Genomic DNA, 18579 nt, shown 5'->3' on the forward strand with positions numbered 1-18579 from the left:
GATGCTCTAAGTTACAAGTAACAGAAAGAAAGGAAAAACACCCAGAAAATCCAACTCAAACTGATTTAAAACGGTAAAGAGGAATTTTGGCTCATATAAGCTAAAAGTTCAAAATTAGATCAGAGGGGTGGTTTGGTCCAGGCTGCAGCAGCTGCTTCTCCTTCTCCTTCCTTTTAAAATTCTCTCAGCTCTACATTCCTCCATGTGATTTATACTAAGTCCAGCTTCTCTTATAAACTTTTAATAATAAGGTGACTTCTAGCAGCAGCTGTTGGGGCCACATGCTTGCTCTTTCATATAAGAGGAGTGAGAGTTATACCTCATACACGCATTGAGCAAAAGTACTTGGCTTGGCTCTGGTTGGACCAACCTAAACTAATCCTGGGGGACCACAGGAATTCCATTCTCTAATTGCCTTGGCTTATTGCCATATCTGGACCAAATTCAATCACAAGGGAGATAAGATTACATCAATTGATTTATACCAGTGAGGGCCTACAAGAGATGCTTGAAGTGAAGTTGGTGCCTCCCAAACCTCATGGCGGCTACACAACAGGGACGGATGGCTCAGGAAGGAAGGGGAACAGAGGCGATAGATGCTAGTATAGTAATTGGGGTAAATATTAATACTTATATTTTCCCAAACTGTATGTACTCAGGAAATTATGCTTGCAATTTTATTTATGTAATCTGGCAGGAAAACAGTGTTCAAATTTAGTTGAGAAAAATCACCTGGGCAGAGATATCCAATAAATTGCTAGAAATACATATTTGGAATTTGGGAAAAGTGAAGGACAGTGAAGTGAATTTGGCTCTCTTCATTGATAGAAAACAGTTGTGAAAATATGAGCCACTAAAAAAGACCAATTTCTCTGACTCTAACCAGAAGTAGTTCCCAGAATGGTGATTTCTTAGAGTATTTAGCATCTATTAATGGAAAAAAGTTGATTTATATCATCAAGAACCAAGATTCATATGAAATATCCACCTGCCTAATAATAATTCTGTCAACTCTCTGTATTTTCATTTGTACAAGTCCCTGAGTAGCTAAAAATGAGTCAGTGAGTTGTCCCTGAAGAACATGCTCTGCTGATCTAAAGCGCCTGCTACTAAGTTCTGTTCTGATCAAGAAAACAGGTCTCCAACAGAGAGGGGATTCCCTAAGAGGGGGGCACTGGCTATTTGAGTGAAAATAAAACCCTGATTTGTACATGTATATTAATGACGTGGTGTCAAGAGGGCAGGATTCCCACTTCAGGGTTTTAAGATTTTTTGACAGGGCATTTACAGATCTACTCATGACTAAACTTTGGTAACAGTAAATATAAAGGAATTAGGAGCACTGGCCGACTTGTAAGATTTTTGAGCTACCACTAACCTCTGAAATTCCAAACTCCACAAGTGGAGCCTCAAAATAATGCTTATTCCTTAGCTGTGCCTCTTCAGGTCTGAGAGAGTTCTCTGGAGCCACTGAAGGAAGCTGCAGATTGAGTTATGAAATGGCAAGCAGGATTCTATCATAGCATCAGGTACTCCATTGCTGGGGGCAGATGGTACAGACCAGTGCCTTCAAGCGGTCCACGGACTGGTGGCTGGACCTCAGACTGTTTGTTGCTGGTCTGTGAGAAGATAAGGAACTTATGCCAGAATTTAAGTCAACACTGCTAAGCCTTCTATTTAGTTCAGCTGTTTTGTTTTCATTGTTGTTTCAATAATAAGACTTTCTTAAGGAAGGAAGAAATTCTGGTGAAAATTCCTTGTCTCATTATAGTCCAGTACTTTTTGCAGCACTAGAAAAAGTCAGTAAAGGACACAAAGTAAACAGGACTTTAAATTTTTATCCCATTTGCATTCTGTCACGGAAAATTATTAAACTAGAAGGCTAGAAAAAAATGCAATGAAGAAGTACATCAGGCCAAGTTACTTTATTTTTTTAAAGATTGATTTATTTGTTTTTGGGCACGCTGGGTCTTCATCGCTGCATGGGTTTTCTCTAACTGCAGTGAGCAGGGGCTACTCTCTGGTTGTGGTGCTTCTCATAGTGATGGCTTCTTTTGTTGCAGAGCATAGGCTCTAGGTGTGTGGGCTTCAGTAGTCGCAGCACGAGGGCTCAGTTGCAGCTCAAGGGCTCTAGATAGAGCACAGGCTCAGCAGTTGTGGAGCACTGGCTTAGCTATCCCACGGCATGTGGGATCTTCCTGACCAGGGATTGAACCCGTGTCCCCTGCATTGGCAGGCAGGTTCTTCGCCACTGGACCACCGGGGAAGCCCCCAACCAAGTTGGTTTTAAAAGGGTACAATGGATGTACTTGGGAGAGAAAAGGTGAAGAGGAAAGGAAGGTCTTGCAGGTGCTGGCCCCACATCTGGGTACATTTCCAATGGTCAGAAATGGGAGGGCATTCTACTATGAGGAAGCAGTATGATCAAAGGCCTAAACTGAAAGTGTCTTGTTTGTGTTAACGAAAAAGGGGAAGGAAGCAAGCAGCAAGAGAAAGAGCCTCAGGGATGACAAAGAAATAAGGCATTACTTGGACATCCTTGGTAATACCAATACAATATTCACCTGAGTCAGATATTTGTTACAGAGGTATGATTGTGCTTGTATATGCATGGACTGTTCCTGGAGAATACCTGAGAAACCGGTGACAGTAGTTACTCTGAAAAGGGTGCATCTATTGTATCCTATTATGTATCCATCTAAAAGTAACTTGAAAATATTTTTTTAAATAAGATATGCCAACTTGTGAGCTTCATATCTTTCCAAAATAGCAGCCACAATACTACCTTTAAAATAGGTCAGATTATGTCACTCCAGCTCAAAACTCTCAAAAAGCTCACCATTGTACCAAGGTAGAAGCTGAAGATTTTACAACAGCCTATGAGGTCCCACATGATCCAGGAGTCCCAGGCATGCTTTTTCCTCAAGGGCTGGGCTGCTGTCCCCTCTGCCTAGCAAGCTCCCTCTCCAGACAGCGCTTGGTTTGATCTTTTGAAGACCTCCTTCAGTCTTTGCTCAAATGGCATTTTTTCCATGAGGTCTTTCTTGAACTCCCTATTTAAAATTGCTACCCTCACCACTGGCACTCCCCAGCTCCCTTTCTGCCATTTTTTTTGTATTCCTGTGTACTTACTACTTTGTGACATGTGTGCATGAGTGCTAAATTGCTTCAGTCGTATCTGACTCTGTGCGACCCTATGGATTGTAGCCCGCCAGGCTCCTCTGTGCATGGAATTTTCCAGAGAAAAATATTGGAGTGGGTTGCCATGACCTCCTCCAAGGGATCTTCCCGACCCAGGGATTGAACCCATGTCTCTCTTCTGCATTGGCAGGCAGGTTCTTTACCGCCAGCACCACCTGGGAAGCCCACTATGTGATACACCAATTATTTCATTAATACTTGTTTTCTTAGTGTGTACCTCTCTTTACTAGAATCTAAGGTTTGTGAGGTCTAAGATTTTTGTCCAAGTTGTTCACTGGTCCATAGCTCCCAAATCTTTCTTGTGTGGTAGATTACAAAAAAAAAAAAAAACCTCATAAATTATCTGCAGGCCTTCCCTTCAAAAGCTGAAGTCTGTTTCCCCACTTCAAATCTCAGCTGGCCTTGGACTTGCTTTGATATCAGTAGAATGCACTAGAATTGATGTGTGAGTTCCAAGCCTAGGCCTCAAGAGGCCTGTCAGCTTCCACTGTTAAACTAAGAACATTTCCATCAACACGAGAATAAGCATAGCCTGTGTAGACACCTGGAAGATTGGAGACCATGTGGTGTGAGGCCCCAGCCATCCAAACTGTCCCAGTGTCCCAACTGTGAGGCCTCAGATACGAACGTGAGGCCATTCAAAACGATCCAGCCACAGTGAAGCCAGCCCAAACCAGAGGAGCCACTTAACTGAAATGTGAAAAATAACAAACACTTGTTATTTTGAGTCACTGTATTTTTGATGATCATTAAAAACTAATTGATCAGCCTGGCAGACAGTAAGTGCTCAGTAAATATTTATGAAAATAATAAATATTGCTGTTATTAATTCAGTTAAAAAAATAAGTTAAATGCTATTTATAGTGAATCATTTTGATTCTCATTGTAACATTATTATGCTGTAGAAAGTTGTAGCCTACCTGGATTTTATTATATGGGCTCTATGTTCAAACTTAGATTCAGAAAAAAAGAAAAAGATAAAGTCTGACTGTACTTGTTAAAACAGCTTAGCCTTGAAGTCATTTAACCAAGCTCAAGCTATAGCTTCCTCTTCTGAGATTAAGTGCCTACCCCATAGAGATATTGAGAGGATCAGAGATAATGTCTGTGCAATGAATACTGTAGTTGTGGGTACACTGGATGATAGCTATCACTGCTCCACACTCCTCTCATCCTCTCAGGGAAAGAACATACAGATTCAATGCTCAGGTTTTATGTTCAAAGGTCCCATCCAGAAATACCAGCCTTGGTTGAAAAATTCTGAAAGAGAATCATAGATATATGATTGGTAGTGGGCCATTACCATTTTACACACAATTTAAGAAGTTACCCATATTTCAAAAGAATGTGGGAACTCTGCTGCCTGTTTGGAGGGTGTGACGTGTTACATGGTGTCCACTAGGGAGCGATAAACACATTCATTTAGGATTAGTGTTTCTTGTAACCTATGTGCACCTGCTAGATAGTAAATATTACTTTAATTTTATCATTTTAATCTGAACTTAAAAGTGTAAAAGTCTTTAAAAATTTTGATTTTGCACTTAAAATTATTAATGGATTGCTTTATTATTTTTAAGGTATTAAAAAGATTCATAATGTGTGTTTTCAAGAAAGTCGGCCTTTGCAAGTTATTTTTCAAAAGAATATGTGTGCTAATACACTAGTGATTCAGCCAAGGTAATGAGTTCTCTGTTGTTTTTTTCCTGAATATAGTATGGTCACAGAGTAAAGAATTAATGCCCTAGAACTTTTAAATCAAGTACATTTTTTAAAGCTAACATTAGACTTGGAGAAATCACCTTATAGGATCAAGAGGAAACCTGAAGAAAGATAATAGTAGATAATAACTGCCTAATGGTAGAAATAATCATTTATTGGCCAAGAAAGTTCTAGAACTATCCCATCAGTGGCTTGCTACATCAAGTGGTATTAAGAGAAAAATATATTATTTGATAACACTTTGCATTCATATGATGCTTTCTATAAGACACTGTATGTCTCAAAACAGGCAGCATGAGGAAATTGTAACAGATTTTATGTGATTGATTTTATCCCTGTTTGTTGTTTTTTTCCTAGAAAATGAGTGAGATATATTTGTCAGTGAGGGGGAATTCAATTTTTCAATTAAACCGTAGCATTAAACATTAATTATTTTGTAAGCCAAAAGATATTTTACCCTTCAGTTCAGTTCAGTTCAGTTCAGTCACTCAGTCGTGTCCGACTCTTTGTGACCCCATGAACCGCAGAACGCCAGGCCTCCCTGTCCATCACCAACTCCAGGAGTTCACTCAAACTCACATCCATCGAGTCGGTGATGCCATCCATCCATCTCATCTTCTGTCGTCCCCTTCTCCTCCTGCTCCCCATCCCTCCCAGCATCAGAGTCTTTTCCAGTGAGTCAACTCTTCGCATGAGGTGGCCAAAGTACTGGAGTTTCAGCTTTAGCATCATTCCTTCCAAAGAACACCCAGGGCTGATCTCCTTTAGAATGGACTGGTTGGGTGTCCTTGCAGTCCAAGGGACTCTCAAGAGTCTTCTCCAACACCACAGTTCAAAAGCATCACCCTTACTGTTTTTTAAATTACAAAAGAAATACATACTCCTTGCAGTGCATCTAAAATTTATAGAAAAGTGCAAAGATGTAAAATGAAAGTCTTTCTCCTCTACTTACCCCATTTATTGCACTTGGCAGGCGTAACATCTGTTAACAATTTGGTGTATATCTTTTTACATCTTCTATTTATAGTCAGTTTGTCTATAACTTTCCCTCTCCCTGTATCTATGGATACCTTTCTCTCTTTCAAAATTGTATCGCATACTTTGTCATTTAGTTGCTAAGCTGTGTCCAGTTCTTTTGCAACCCCATAGACTGTAGCCCACCACGCTCCTCTGTCCATGGGATTTTCCAGGCAAGAATACTGCGATGGAGTGCCATTTCCTTCTCCAGTGGATCTTGCTGACCCAGGGATTGAACCCACATCTCTTGCACTAATAGGCAGATTCTTTACCACTGAGCCACTTGGGAAGCCGACAACACATATTGAGTCCTGGAAATGAAACTGCTGGGTCAAAGGCTTACACAAATTTTAAATTTGCATACATATGGACTAGCAAATTGCTATCTGAAAAGTTTGTGCCAATTTACATTCCTACCAAAAGTGTAGGAGAATCCTTTCAAGTAAAGGATTATGATTAATCTTCAAAAATTTTACCAACCTGTTTGGTAGAAAATGGCATTTTAGTTGTTCTTTACTATGTCTGTTTTATTACTAGGGAGCTTGAGCATCTTTTTACATTTATTAGAAGTTTGTATTTTTCTTTTTTGAATTGCACATTCATGTTGTCATTTTTTGTATTAGCTTGTTTGATATCTTGTACAAAACCTCTCCCTTAACACTGGAAAAGTTCCCAGATTAATTTGGTAGGTGTTCCTGACATTTTGGCATTGAGAAACACTACTAATCTAAGGTGTAGCATCAGGTTAACACCAACATTACAGAAATTCTAAGAATCTCATTTTTATCTAACCTCACTTCGATTTAAAAAATAAACCAGAACTTTTAACTTTAAAACTTTTTAACTTTAAAAAGATTTTAGATTTTAAAAACTTTTAGAACTTTTTAACTTTAAAAACTTTAAAAAGATAAATAAAACTTTAAAACTTTAAAAAGATTTTAGATTTTAAAAACTTTTAGAACTTTTTAACTTTAAAAAGATAAATAAAACTTTAAACTTTAAAAAGATTTTAGATTTTAAAAACTTTAAAACTTTAAAAAGATTTTAGATTTTAAAAACTTTTAGAACTTTTTAACTTTAAAAAGATAAATAACCTAACTAAAAAAAATGGGCAAAGGATTTGAATGGACATTTTTCCGAAGAATATACGCAAATGGCCAACAAGCACAGGAAAATATGATCAACATCATTAGACCATAGGGAAATGCAAACCATACAGCTTTAAATCTGTGAATTGTGTAGAATATGAATTGTATCTCATTGAAGGTGTTTTTAAAAAGGGAACCCAGGATGAAAGGGCATTTGGGATGTCAGGACAACCTGGACCAGGGATTGAACCCAGGCCCCAGCAGTGAAAGCATGAGTCCTAACCACTGGAACACCCTGGAATTTCCAATGGTGTAGTTTTAAGATATACGAAAAATATAGCACGTCACGTGGAAGAATAGAGATAAGTCTTTTGGGTAGATTTTTCTAAATTCAGGACAGTTCAACTATTTATTTCCAGATTAAAGATTTGAGTTCCATTTCATAAGATAATTTATTTCTGTTCTTCAAATAGTGTAATATTGTTCATTGCATTTTATAGGGTACTTGCTGAGGCAGTTGTTCTTTTTACATCGAGTCAAGAGGAAGTTACTCTTGCTGTTACTCCACTGAAGGTTTGCATTAAGAGTTCTAATGAGGAATCAATGGGTAAGGATTATATCTGTCACTGTGCTTTGATGGAATATTACTTCCTGGCTTTCCTGATTACTCTATGGTTATACAGTAAATATTACTGGCATAATATTTATTCTTTACTAAAAGGCAGTAAAAGTAAAACATAGAAAGATCATCAAAATTTTCAAGAGACCAAAGAATTTTGTCAACCAGTAATTAAAATACTTGGCTGTGAAATTCAAATTGTTTTAAAATTAGAATGGTTACTGAGAAAAATATTTTTTCAGTTAAAATTTTAAGGTCTATTTCTTATCCTTTGTATTTAGCATAAAGGAAGGGAAGAGGCCAGCCATCTAATTGAGATGATATTTGACCACATAAAAAGGAAAATTAAGTTAGAAATGTAAGATATTCCAGATGGCAAATATATAGGGCAGAAAATGTGAATATTTCTTTAGTTCACTCTTCCAAGAGTTATCCAGATGGAATGGAGACACTATGGCATGATTAAATCTGGAGTTTTGCTGTTAAGGAAATTTACTAGGGTATTTTTGGCATAAGCTGTTTGAGATTCTTTGACCTTGGATAATATTTGCGGGATGATAGCAGTAAAGAGTCTGACACGACTGGAGGACTTCACTTTCACTTTTCACTTTCATGCATTGGAGAAGGAAATGGCAACCCACTCCAGTGTTCTTGCCTGGAGAGTCCCAGGGACGGCCTGGTGGGCTCCCATCTATGGGGTTGCACAGAGTGGGACATGACTGAAGCGACTTAGCAGCAGCAGCAGCAGCAAAGAAAGAATATAAAGGTAGAAACATTATTTGAAAGGTGGCGGATTCATGTTGATGTATGGCAAAACCAATACAATGTTGTAAAGTAATTAACCTCCAATTAAAATAAATAAATTTATATTAAAAAAAGTAAAAAAAATAAACACTGAAAAAAAAAGAAAGTGAAAAACCAGTATAACTAGTGCTTAAGGTGGGTCAGGTAACTTTGTAGTGTTTAGTTTTTGCCAGATGCTGTTCTAAATGGTTTACATTTGTGAAGCCATTTGATCTTTGTAACAACTCTGTGATGTAGCTACTATTAGTATCCTCATTTTCCATATGAACAATATGAAGCACAGAGAAACTAAGTGACTTGCTGCTGTCTCACAGTTAATAAGTGGTGGATTATGATCTGAATAGAGGCTGTCAGGTTCCAGGGCTTAGGCTCATTACCACCGTGCTCTTGTTGCTTCTCTCAAGTCTCATCTAGTATTCTTTTTTGGCACTTAGAAGTGCATGATCTGGAAAGTATATGCGTGGCTAGTGAGAGGGTCTGTTTTATATTCATAATGTCATCTCTGAATAAAGATGGCCATTTAGTAACCAGGAGATGCTATCCCTTGTGAGCAGCTTTCTAATGAGTAGTTATAGTTATGCTTGACTGGGGACCCAGTTGTTTAATTTTATTATTGCACCTACTCTATTGTCAGCCCTCTGGGAGTGACATGAGCTTTCTTTTCTCAATTTATTTTTTAAAATATTCTTTTTTTGTATTCTTTTCCATCATGGTTTATTATAGGATATTGAATACAGTTACCTGTGCTATACAGTAAAACATGCTTATCCACTTTACATCTAATAGTTTGATTGGCTAATCCCAAACTCCCAATCCAACCCTCCCTTGCCCTCCCCCTCCCCCATGGCAACCACAAGTCGTGATGTGAGCCTTCTTGATTGAGATGAAGGTATTTGTAAGGTATTGTTTGGTCCTTTAAAAATATAAATACTATTTCTCCTTTGTTCTTATGCTTAAATAATTCATGTTCATTGAAGAAAATTAAGAACACACAAACAGCACATAAAGTTACCTGGAATCCTCCTACCTGGAGAAAAGCACTTAATATAGAAAAGCACTTTTCTATATCTTATATCTGAGAACAGGAGATTGGTTTAATTGGTGAAATACAATGAAGCTATTATTAAAAGTAGTCTTGGGAGTTCCCTGGTGGCCTAGCAGGATTCTAGGCCTTTACTGCCATGGGCCTGGGTTTAGTCCCTGGTTGGAGAACTAAGATCCTGCAAGCCATGCTGCACAGCCCCTCCCAAAAAATAGTAGTCTTGTTTGTGTGTATGTATACATTTCTTTCTCTCTGGGTATGTATATCAAAGATGTTATTGAAGTTAATATTGTAGTGGAAAACACAAAACACCAACACACACAAATAATTTGGAAAAGGTACTTATTGACATAAGGGACTGAGCTTCCCTCATAGCTCAGTTGGTAAAGAATCCGCCTGCAATGCAGGAGACTCCAGTTTGATTCCTGAGTTGGGAAGATCCCCTGAAGAAGGGAAAGGCTACCCACTCCAGTATTCTGGCCTGGAGAATTCCATGGACTGTACAGTCTATGGGGTCTCAAAAGAGTTGGACACAACTGAGCAACTTTCAGTTATTGACGTGGAAATATAGCCAGGATATATTATTGAATAGATTATAAAATGGTATGCATAGTATGATTGTATTTTCATTTTTAAAATGCACATGAAATTTTAATAAAAGAGAACAAAATTCACCTGTTATTGTCTGTCTTTTGGATTATAGCCATCCTAGTGACTTCACTTTCACTTTTCACTTTCATGCATTGGAGAAGGAAATGGCAACCCACTCCAGTGTTCTTGCCTGGAGAATCCCAGGGATGGGGGAGCCTGGTGGGCTGCCCTCTGTGGGGTCGCACAGAGTTGGACACGACTGAAGTGACTTAGCAGCAGCAGCAGCAGTGGGTATAAAGTGTTGTCTCATTGTGCTTTTGATTTTCATTCGTCTAGTAACTAATGATTTGAGTATCTTTTTGTGTGTACTTATTGTTTATTTGTATGTTTTCTTGGAGAAATGTCTGTTCATATCCCTTGTTTATTTTTCACTTGAGTTATTTGTCTTTATTGTTCTGAATACTAGCCCCTTATCATATGTGCCGTGCTGTGCTAAGTCACTTCAGTCAACTCTGTACGACCCAATGGACCATAGCCTGCCAGGCTCCTCTGTCCGTGGGATTCTCCCAGCAAGAATACTGGAGTGGATTGCTATGCCCTCCTCCAGGGGATCTTCCCAAGCTAGGGATTGAACCTGTGTCTCTTACGTCTCCTGCATTGGTGGGCGGGTTCTTTACCACTAGCACCACCTGGGAAGCCCCCCTTATCATACATGTATTATTTCAAATATTTTCTCCCATTCTGTGAAGTTGATTTTTACTTTCCATTTTTTTCTTTTTTGGCCACCCCTCCCAGCTTGTGGGATAGAGAAAGTGGAGGTGGCAGTCTCTTAATGCCTGGGCCCAGACCAGAAACTAGCACTAGATGACTCCATCATATACTATTAGTGAGAGTAGACAGAAAGCCCACTCACCCCAAGGGGAAGGGACACAGGTATAGACCCTACCACTCAATGAAGAAATGTCAAAGAACTTGTGGCTGTTTTTAACCTACAATTTATGGTTATATTTACTTTTCTTTTTAAAAAAATATTTATTTATTTGGCTGCACTGAGTCTTAATTGCAGGATCTTCCGTTTTTGTTGAGCTGTGTGGGATCTTTAGTTGCAGCAGGGAAACTCTCAGTTACGAAATGTGGGATCTAGTTCCCTGACCAGGTATTGAACCCCAGCCCCCTGCATTAGGAGTAAGGAGTCTTAGCCACTGGACCACCAGGGAAGTCCCTGACTATATTTTCTTATTAAAATTTCACAAATACCTACAGAATTGATGTTTATTCTTTATTTTCCTATAATATTGAACAGACCTGACCGATTCTGTATACAGTGAGATGTGTGTTGGTCCAGATGAGTTTGACTTCTTTCAAGTTGGAATTGACACTGAAATAACATTTTGCTTCAAAGAACTGAAGGTAAAACCAAAAGTAGTGTCCAGTTAGAATTATCGGTGGCAGTTTTTAATAAAGATTTCACATTTTCCCCCTTCTTTTCTTTTCAGGGAGTGCTGACATTTTCAGAAGCTATACATGCTCCTATAGCCATTCATTTTGACTTTCCTGGGAAGTAGGTCTTTGGGACATTTCTGAGTTTATTTCTTTTTCTTTTGTCGTATACTAATAAATAAAACCCTTTGGGTCACGTTGAAATTAATTCACACCTCAGGAATTCCTTAACTTTACTAGCAACACTTATCAAACTAAAATTTTGAAAGGTGTTGTAACCTAGTGTTCTTTTGATTGGTGACTTGATTTAGAAAAATACATTATTTTGCAGAGCAAAAACATTTATAAACTTGATATACTGAATAAATTGCCTAATTAGAAAATTATATATGCCTTAAACAAGTTAAATCTCTATGAAACTATGGTATGTTATATTTCAGAACTAAAATTTCAAAGAGATTGGGTTAGGATGTGGTAATTTTTAAGGGCTCTTTTAAGTCTAAGGACTATCTCAATTTGTGAAAAAACGATTAAGACTTCTACTTTTACTGTTTCTTTTTACTCCAAAATCAGCTATCATTTTCTAATGTTTTCCCAGTGTCCATCAGAAAATGAGTGTGGTTTTTGCTCTGGTTTTGCCTTTTTTAGACCCATGGCTTTAAGTATTGACGATATGTTATTGGAAGCCAACTTTATTTTGGCTACATTAGCTGATGAGCCAAGTAGAGCGTCTTCTCTACAAACACTGTATCTTTCACAAAAACAAAGAAGGTAAGCCTGTGTTTTTAATGTCTTTATTGGTTTGGATAAAGCTACTGCAATCTTATTCTGCAATAATTCAATGGCATTCATTTAGGAAACAACTGAGAAGGAAAACATTAAAAGATCTGAAATTTTAACTGAATCAGGAAGAGCTCCAGGAAGACCTAACTGTAACATAGAAATATCACCCATCTTTCACAGATACTTGCTTTTTTCTCTTATGATCACAGTTTAACAGAACTGTCTGGTTTATCTTTGTCATTACCTAAAACTCATTTGTGATTTCAGTGGCTGTTTTTTAGGAGTGATATAGTGTTAAGTTTCACAGGAAGGTTTGTATTCATTACCCAGAGCTCTCTTTCTTAGACATATGGACAGGCAGCCATTGTTTTTCTTTCTTTCTTTCTTTTTTTCCCTTTTGTCTCTCTCTCGTTTTTTTTTTTTTTTTTTTTAAATTTTGGCTGCATTGCATGGCTTGCAGGATCTCAGTTCCCTGTCCAGGGATTGAACCTAGGCCACAGCAGTGAAAGTGTAATGTCCTCACCACTGGACTGCCAGGGAACTCCCCCTTTTGCCTCTTAACTTTTTTTTTTTTTGGTGGAGGCTACTTCATAGTAAAAAATAACAAATTTCTATGGGAAATTAGGAAAATGCAGTAAAGTACAAAGAATAAAATGAAAAACACTCACAATTTTACCACCTAATGGTAGCCACTGTTAATATTTGACACACTGTGTTTTCTTTCAGACTTTTAATTTTGCATATATTTGCATTTTAAAACAAGATTGGCTCATATAGCATAGGTAGTTTTGTATCCTGTTTTTTCCCCACAAAATATTATATTGTGAACATTTTCTAATATTGCTGATAATGACTTAGAAACATGCTTTTTAATGATTCTATACAATTTTATCATACAGATGTATTGTAATTTGACTTTTTTTTTTCCTACCTATGCCCTTCTACTGTGTCATAAGATTGTCTCCTACACACTTGGGTTGCTTTACTGAAAAATTTGAATCTGCAAGAGAATTTCTAAATAATCGTATATGTGAATCTTAACTTTCAAACAATTAGTTTGATGTTTTTTCAATATATTCCCTAAACTGGTGTTATCATTGTCATTTCATGTTGCTCCTTTAGTTATATACAAATATATATTTCAAAGTAAACAGTTCATTCATTTAATCTCTATTATTAATACCTCAGGTCAGAGCCGATACATTCAAATTCAAAGGCTGGTAAAAATGTAACCAGCAAGGTCCCAGAGTATATCTCAAGAAAAGTAGAACCCAAAAGGCTATATTCTAATGAGACTCCCACGAACATTTCTACATTGGAAAATTGTGGCAGCCCTTTAATGAAAAGAGCGAACAAAGACATTACTGAAGTACCCGAAAGCGATGGAAACATGAGTGAAGTACCAGAAAGCAGTGTCAGCGACACGGAAGACGTGCCAGGGTCTCCATGTCTCAGGAAGGTAAAGGAACAACAACACTGAGACATAAGTAAGCCGAGGTCAAGCATCCTTGCTGTCCATCTCCCTTGTCAATCTCCCTGCCTCAGCCCACCCCCAATATCCTGCAAATTAATTTCATTAGTTTTTGATGGGGAGAGCTGAAGCCAGTCTGAGATGGAGAAAAGGCTGATTTATACAATGTCAATACAAAACAAATTGTTCATTGAGTAATTCTAACAAAGTATGTTTAGAGATTTGAGTCACTTGTTTTAAAGAACAAATTATGATTGTTTATAGCATATTATCTTTGCATACAAATATTGATAATATGCTAAAGTCATATACTTTGTTTTCTAAAATAAGTGTCCTAATTTTCTTTTTCAAGTTTGGTCAAGAAACCTCTTATTCATGGTAGCACAGATATAAATTTCATCACAAGAAACATCACAAATTTCTTCGTAGTAGAGTCCCAGTTAATAACATTATTGTAATACCAATATTTTGCTATTATAGATGGATGATAAATTCTACAAAATGCTATAATGTTAAACCTTATGTCATCTATTGAACTGAAGATAAACATAATTTATTAGAAGTATCTTAAATAATGATAGTACACATTTTACATGTTTACATTAATGTTTTATTCAAGCTTGTTTTGCTGTTGTTATTATTGGTTTGGAAATATGAGTTTCTTAGAAATTTGAAAGGAGAAATAATATTGCTAGAAGTTACTACTTACTTCTCACTAGTCCTTTTCAGAATTGATAGTAATTAGCAAAATGGACCAATTTAAGTTGCATTTCCAAAGTGTCATTAGGATGGCAGTCAGTTTTTTACTAAGAGAAAGAACAGGGAGCTGACACTTGCCATGTTACATACCCCTGTGAATTTTACATTTTGACTTTATTTCATTTTTAAGTCACAATATCCACTGCTACTGGGCTTTCCTGGTGGCTCAGTGGTAAAGAATCTGCCTGCCAGTGTAGGAGATGCAGGTTTGATTCTTGGGTCAGGAAGATCCCCTGGAAAAGGAAATGGCAACCTACTCCAATATTCTTGCCTCAGAAATCCCATGGACAGAGGAACCTGGCCAGCTACAATCCACGGGGTTGCAAAGAGTCAAATACGACTGAGCAACTAAACAATGACAATGCTGTAATAAAGACTTCTAGGGTCGTAAAATTGGACAGTAAACTCCACTTATTATTCAGTTTGATCCCATAAGTGTTTATTGAATACCTGTTATATGCCCAGTACTTATGGCAATTTTCTCTTCTTGTTAATTACTAACTTGGCCATAAAAGAAAACTAAAATGTGTCTTTTCATTATGCAAAAACATTTTCCCCGTCCTGTTTTTTGGTCACACATATTGTGCTTACTTTTATTTTTTTTACAGACAACAACAGGAACACATTTCCCTGCTGCTTCATCTCCCTGAAATTCACTAAGATTGCCAATTTCCTCACTAGGGAAAGTGACATTTAGAGCTGTAAGCTCCACGAGTTTCATTACAGCACTCTTTTCTTTTCTGTCATGTCACTTACATCCTAAATTCTAAAAAGAAAACTCTACTTTGGAAGGGAAGTTTTGCCTTAACTCCTGCAGAAATGAGATTACATTATGGGTAAATGATTTAGACCCTTATCATCTATCTGAACTATGGGGAGCCTTCTGATTGGCCTCCATACCTCCATTCTTCTCCATTCTTGTTTTCCTCCACACTGTACTAAAAGATTCTGTTTGGACCTTACAATGAGGTATAGGGCTCCTGGGTTGGAGCCTCTGCCTTGCCACTTGTGTGACTTGGGCAAGTTACGTATCTTTGCTTCAGTTTTCTTTCTGTTGGTAAAATTAGGATAATAATGATGAATTGTTGTGAAATTGAATTGTTGTGAATTAATTGAGCTAATAGCTGGAGCTGGCAGATGGTCAGTGCTCAGCATCACTCTCCTGCTTTTAAATCTCTTGGATTGTCCACTTTTCCCATGAAATTTCACTTAAACTCCTTGAAGTGGCATTAGGGGACTTTGCCTAGAGTATTTAATATAATCTCATTTCCTCCTCTGAGGTCCAGTTCTAGTCCTTCAGATTAGGTTTTAATGTCTGGTAGATTTAGTATCCCTTTGTAGATTCTGTCAGTTTTTTTCCTGGTTATTCCTGAGTATGTATTTTTTATTTGAACTTTAATATCAATGTATCCAACTCCATAAAAAAATCTATTGGTGTTTTTTTTTAATTAGGATTTCCTTAAATTTCTGTTAACTTGAGGCTGTTAAGTGACATCTTTATGATGTTGAGTCAATCTGTCTGTGAACACAGGCAATGTATTTCCCTTTATTCTGGTCCACTTTTGTGTCTTTCGGCAGTGTTTTAAAATGTTTCTCATACATTTACACATTTATTATTAAGCTTATTCCTAAATAATTAACCTGTTATATTGCTATTGTGGATGGATGTTATGTTTTCTGTTTTCTCACTGCCTTTTATGTATATGAAGGCTATTGTTTTTTGTGTTACTTTTATATCATACTACCCTGCTGACTTATGTTATTTCCATTCCTTTTATCACTGATTCTCTCAGGGTTTTTAGACATACTTACTATATGTCACTTTTTTATATACCAATAGTTTCATTTCTTCTTTAATGCCTCCAACTGACTTTTGTTCAGTTGCATTAGCACATAACCTCTAGTACCACATTTAGAGTGGAGAGAATGGGCCTGCTTGCTTAGTTCCTGATCTTAATGGAAACATTGTGCATATACTTTTGTGTTCTACTTTTGCTCATATTATTGCACCTACATTTCAGGGTAGTAGTATTCCTCTTTTCACTGTTCAAACTCCTACCCACCTTCAAAGCCCAACTCAAATGATACATCTCCTTCTGAAGTCTTCTCATTCTATTCATTATTACTGTCACATAATAACTTGGTAGATATGCTTGTTACTCCACTAGGTAGATTGTGAGTTCATCAAGGGCAGACCTGAGTCTTATTCATCTCTGTATTCTTAGTGCATAAGCCAGTAGTTGGCAGACCTCCAGACCTGGTTTGGGATAGCCTGAGAAAATTTTAAAAATCCCTCCAATAGTATCACAAAATTCCAAAATGAAACCAATTTTTAAATTCACCTTATTAAAACAATAAATATATGGTAGTATTCTACTTTGGGGAAGGGGGTTTTCAAAATTAAACTATTGTAGAGGAGTATTGGGCTTCTCTCATAGCTCAGCTGGTAAAGAATCTGGCTGCAATGCAGGAGACCCTGGTTTGATCCCTGGGTTGGGAAGATCCTCTGGAGGAGGGCATGGCAACCAATTCAAGTATTCTTGCCCGGAGAAGTCCATGGACAGCAGAGCCTGGCAGGCTACAGTCCATAGGGTTGCAAAGAGTCAAACATGACTGAGTGACTAAGCACAGCACAGAGAAATATTACTGTATTCTAAATAATGACCAATATTTTTTCCATTGTGGATTTTCAATAAGTTTAATCAAGAAGTTATACACACATACACACACACAAGAAGTTATACACAGCTCTCAGGGACACCAAAATGAGGAAAAATATCTAGAATTGTTACCTTTTTTTACTGATGATTGACCTACAACACTATGTAAATTCTATGTGCATAACATAATGATTCAGTATTTCCACACATTACAAAATGATCACAATAACAGAAATTTAGAGTGGTTTTCAAAGACCAAAGTCCCATAAAAGTTATGATAATATTGTTGACTATTTCTTCATGCTGTACGTTTCATCCACATTACTCATTTATGTTGTAACTGGAATTTGTACCTCTTAATCTCCCTCACCTGGTTCACTCATCCCCCTGACACCTCCCCGCTCTGGCAGCCACCTGTTTGTTCTCTGTATCTATGAGTCTGTTTCTGTTTCCTTATGTTTGTTCACTTGTTTTGCTTTTTAGATTCCATATATAAGTGAAATCTTATAGTGTTTGTCTTTCTGTGACTTATTTCCCTTAGTATAACACCTTGTAAGTTCATTGATTTTGTTATAAATGGCAAGACTTTTATTCTTTTTCGTGGCTGAGTAATATTCCTTTGTATATATGCACCGCATCTTCTTTATCCATTCATCTATTGATGGACACAGGTCACTTCTATATCTTGCTATTATAAATAATGCTGCAAAGAATATAGGGGCTCAGATACTTTTTGCGTTAGTGTTTTTATTTTTTTCAGAAAAACAGCAGGAGTGGAATTGCTGGATTGTATGGCAGTTCTATTTTTAAGAAAACATGTATACTGTTAAATTTTTCTATAACAATGCACCTTCTTACTCAATTCATACAGAACTTGGACTCATTCCAAGTTACATAGCTATTCACAGACTTTCTGCATTAGAAGACTATTAGATACTAGGGAAGGGCTTGATCATCCAGCCATGAACGATTTAGAGGCTGAAGAGTAGGGGGGGACAAGAAGGGGTAGCAAATGACATTTGACCTTAAGTCAATGGCAAATTCAGGGCAGCTCTCAAAGACCATAGTAAACTAAGATTTTTAGCTTACCAGTGTATTAGTTTCTTATTGCTGCTATAGCAAATTACCACATGCTCAGTGGCTTAAGACAACACAAATTATCTTTCAGTTCAGAAATCAAAAATGGGTCTCATTGAGCTAAAATCAAAGCATTGGCAATGCTGTGTTCCTTTGTGGAGACTAGGGAAGAATCTGCTTTCTTTCTTTTCCTTTCTTCTTGAGATCATCTGCATTCTTTAATCATGGTTACCCATCAGCTTTAAACCAGCAATGGTTGGTGGAGTCCATTTCACATTTCCTCACTCTGATGCTGATTTCCACATTTA

The 18579-nt window shown here is 37.2% G+C and overlaps 1 protein-coding gene across 5 annotated transcripts in view; it reads left to right on the top strand.

Moving 5' to 3' along the window:
* Positions 1-18579, top strand: part of RAD9B (RAD9 checkpoint clamp component B) — a 28774-nt gene that overhangs the window by 6966 nt on the left and 3229 nt on the right. For 2 of the 5 annotated variants that reach the window (XM_086347691.1, XM_086347694.1), the window contains exons 5-10: positions 4779-4878; positions 7526-7632; positions 11385-11491; positions 11578-11642; positions 12170-12292; positions 13493-13763. In XM_086347691.1, the coding sequence (XP_086203817.1) occupies positions 4779-4878; positions 7526-7632; positions 11385-11491; positions 11578-11642; positions 12170-12292; positions 13493-13763 (773 nt within the window). Of the gene's footprint in view, positions 1-557; positions 617-4778; positions 4879-7525; positions 7633-11384; positions 11492-11577; positions 11643-12169; positions 12293-13492; positions 13764-18579 lie in introns of those variants that run through there. The other 3 variants (XM_086347693.1, XR_015144481.1, XM_086347692.1) reach the window with 3 other exon arrangements.

This window comes from Bos grunniens, chromosome 17 (assembly GCF_055505025.1).
Source record: "Bos grunniens cultivar Pamir isolate PY7600 chromosome 17, Bosgru_T2T1.0, whole genome shotgun sequence".
NCBI classification, from domain to species: domain Eukaryota; kingdom Metazoa; phylum Chordata; class Mammalia; order Artiodactyla; family Bovidae; genus Bos; species Bos grunniens.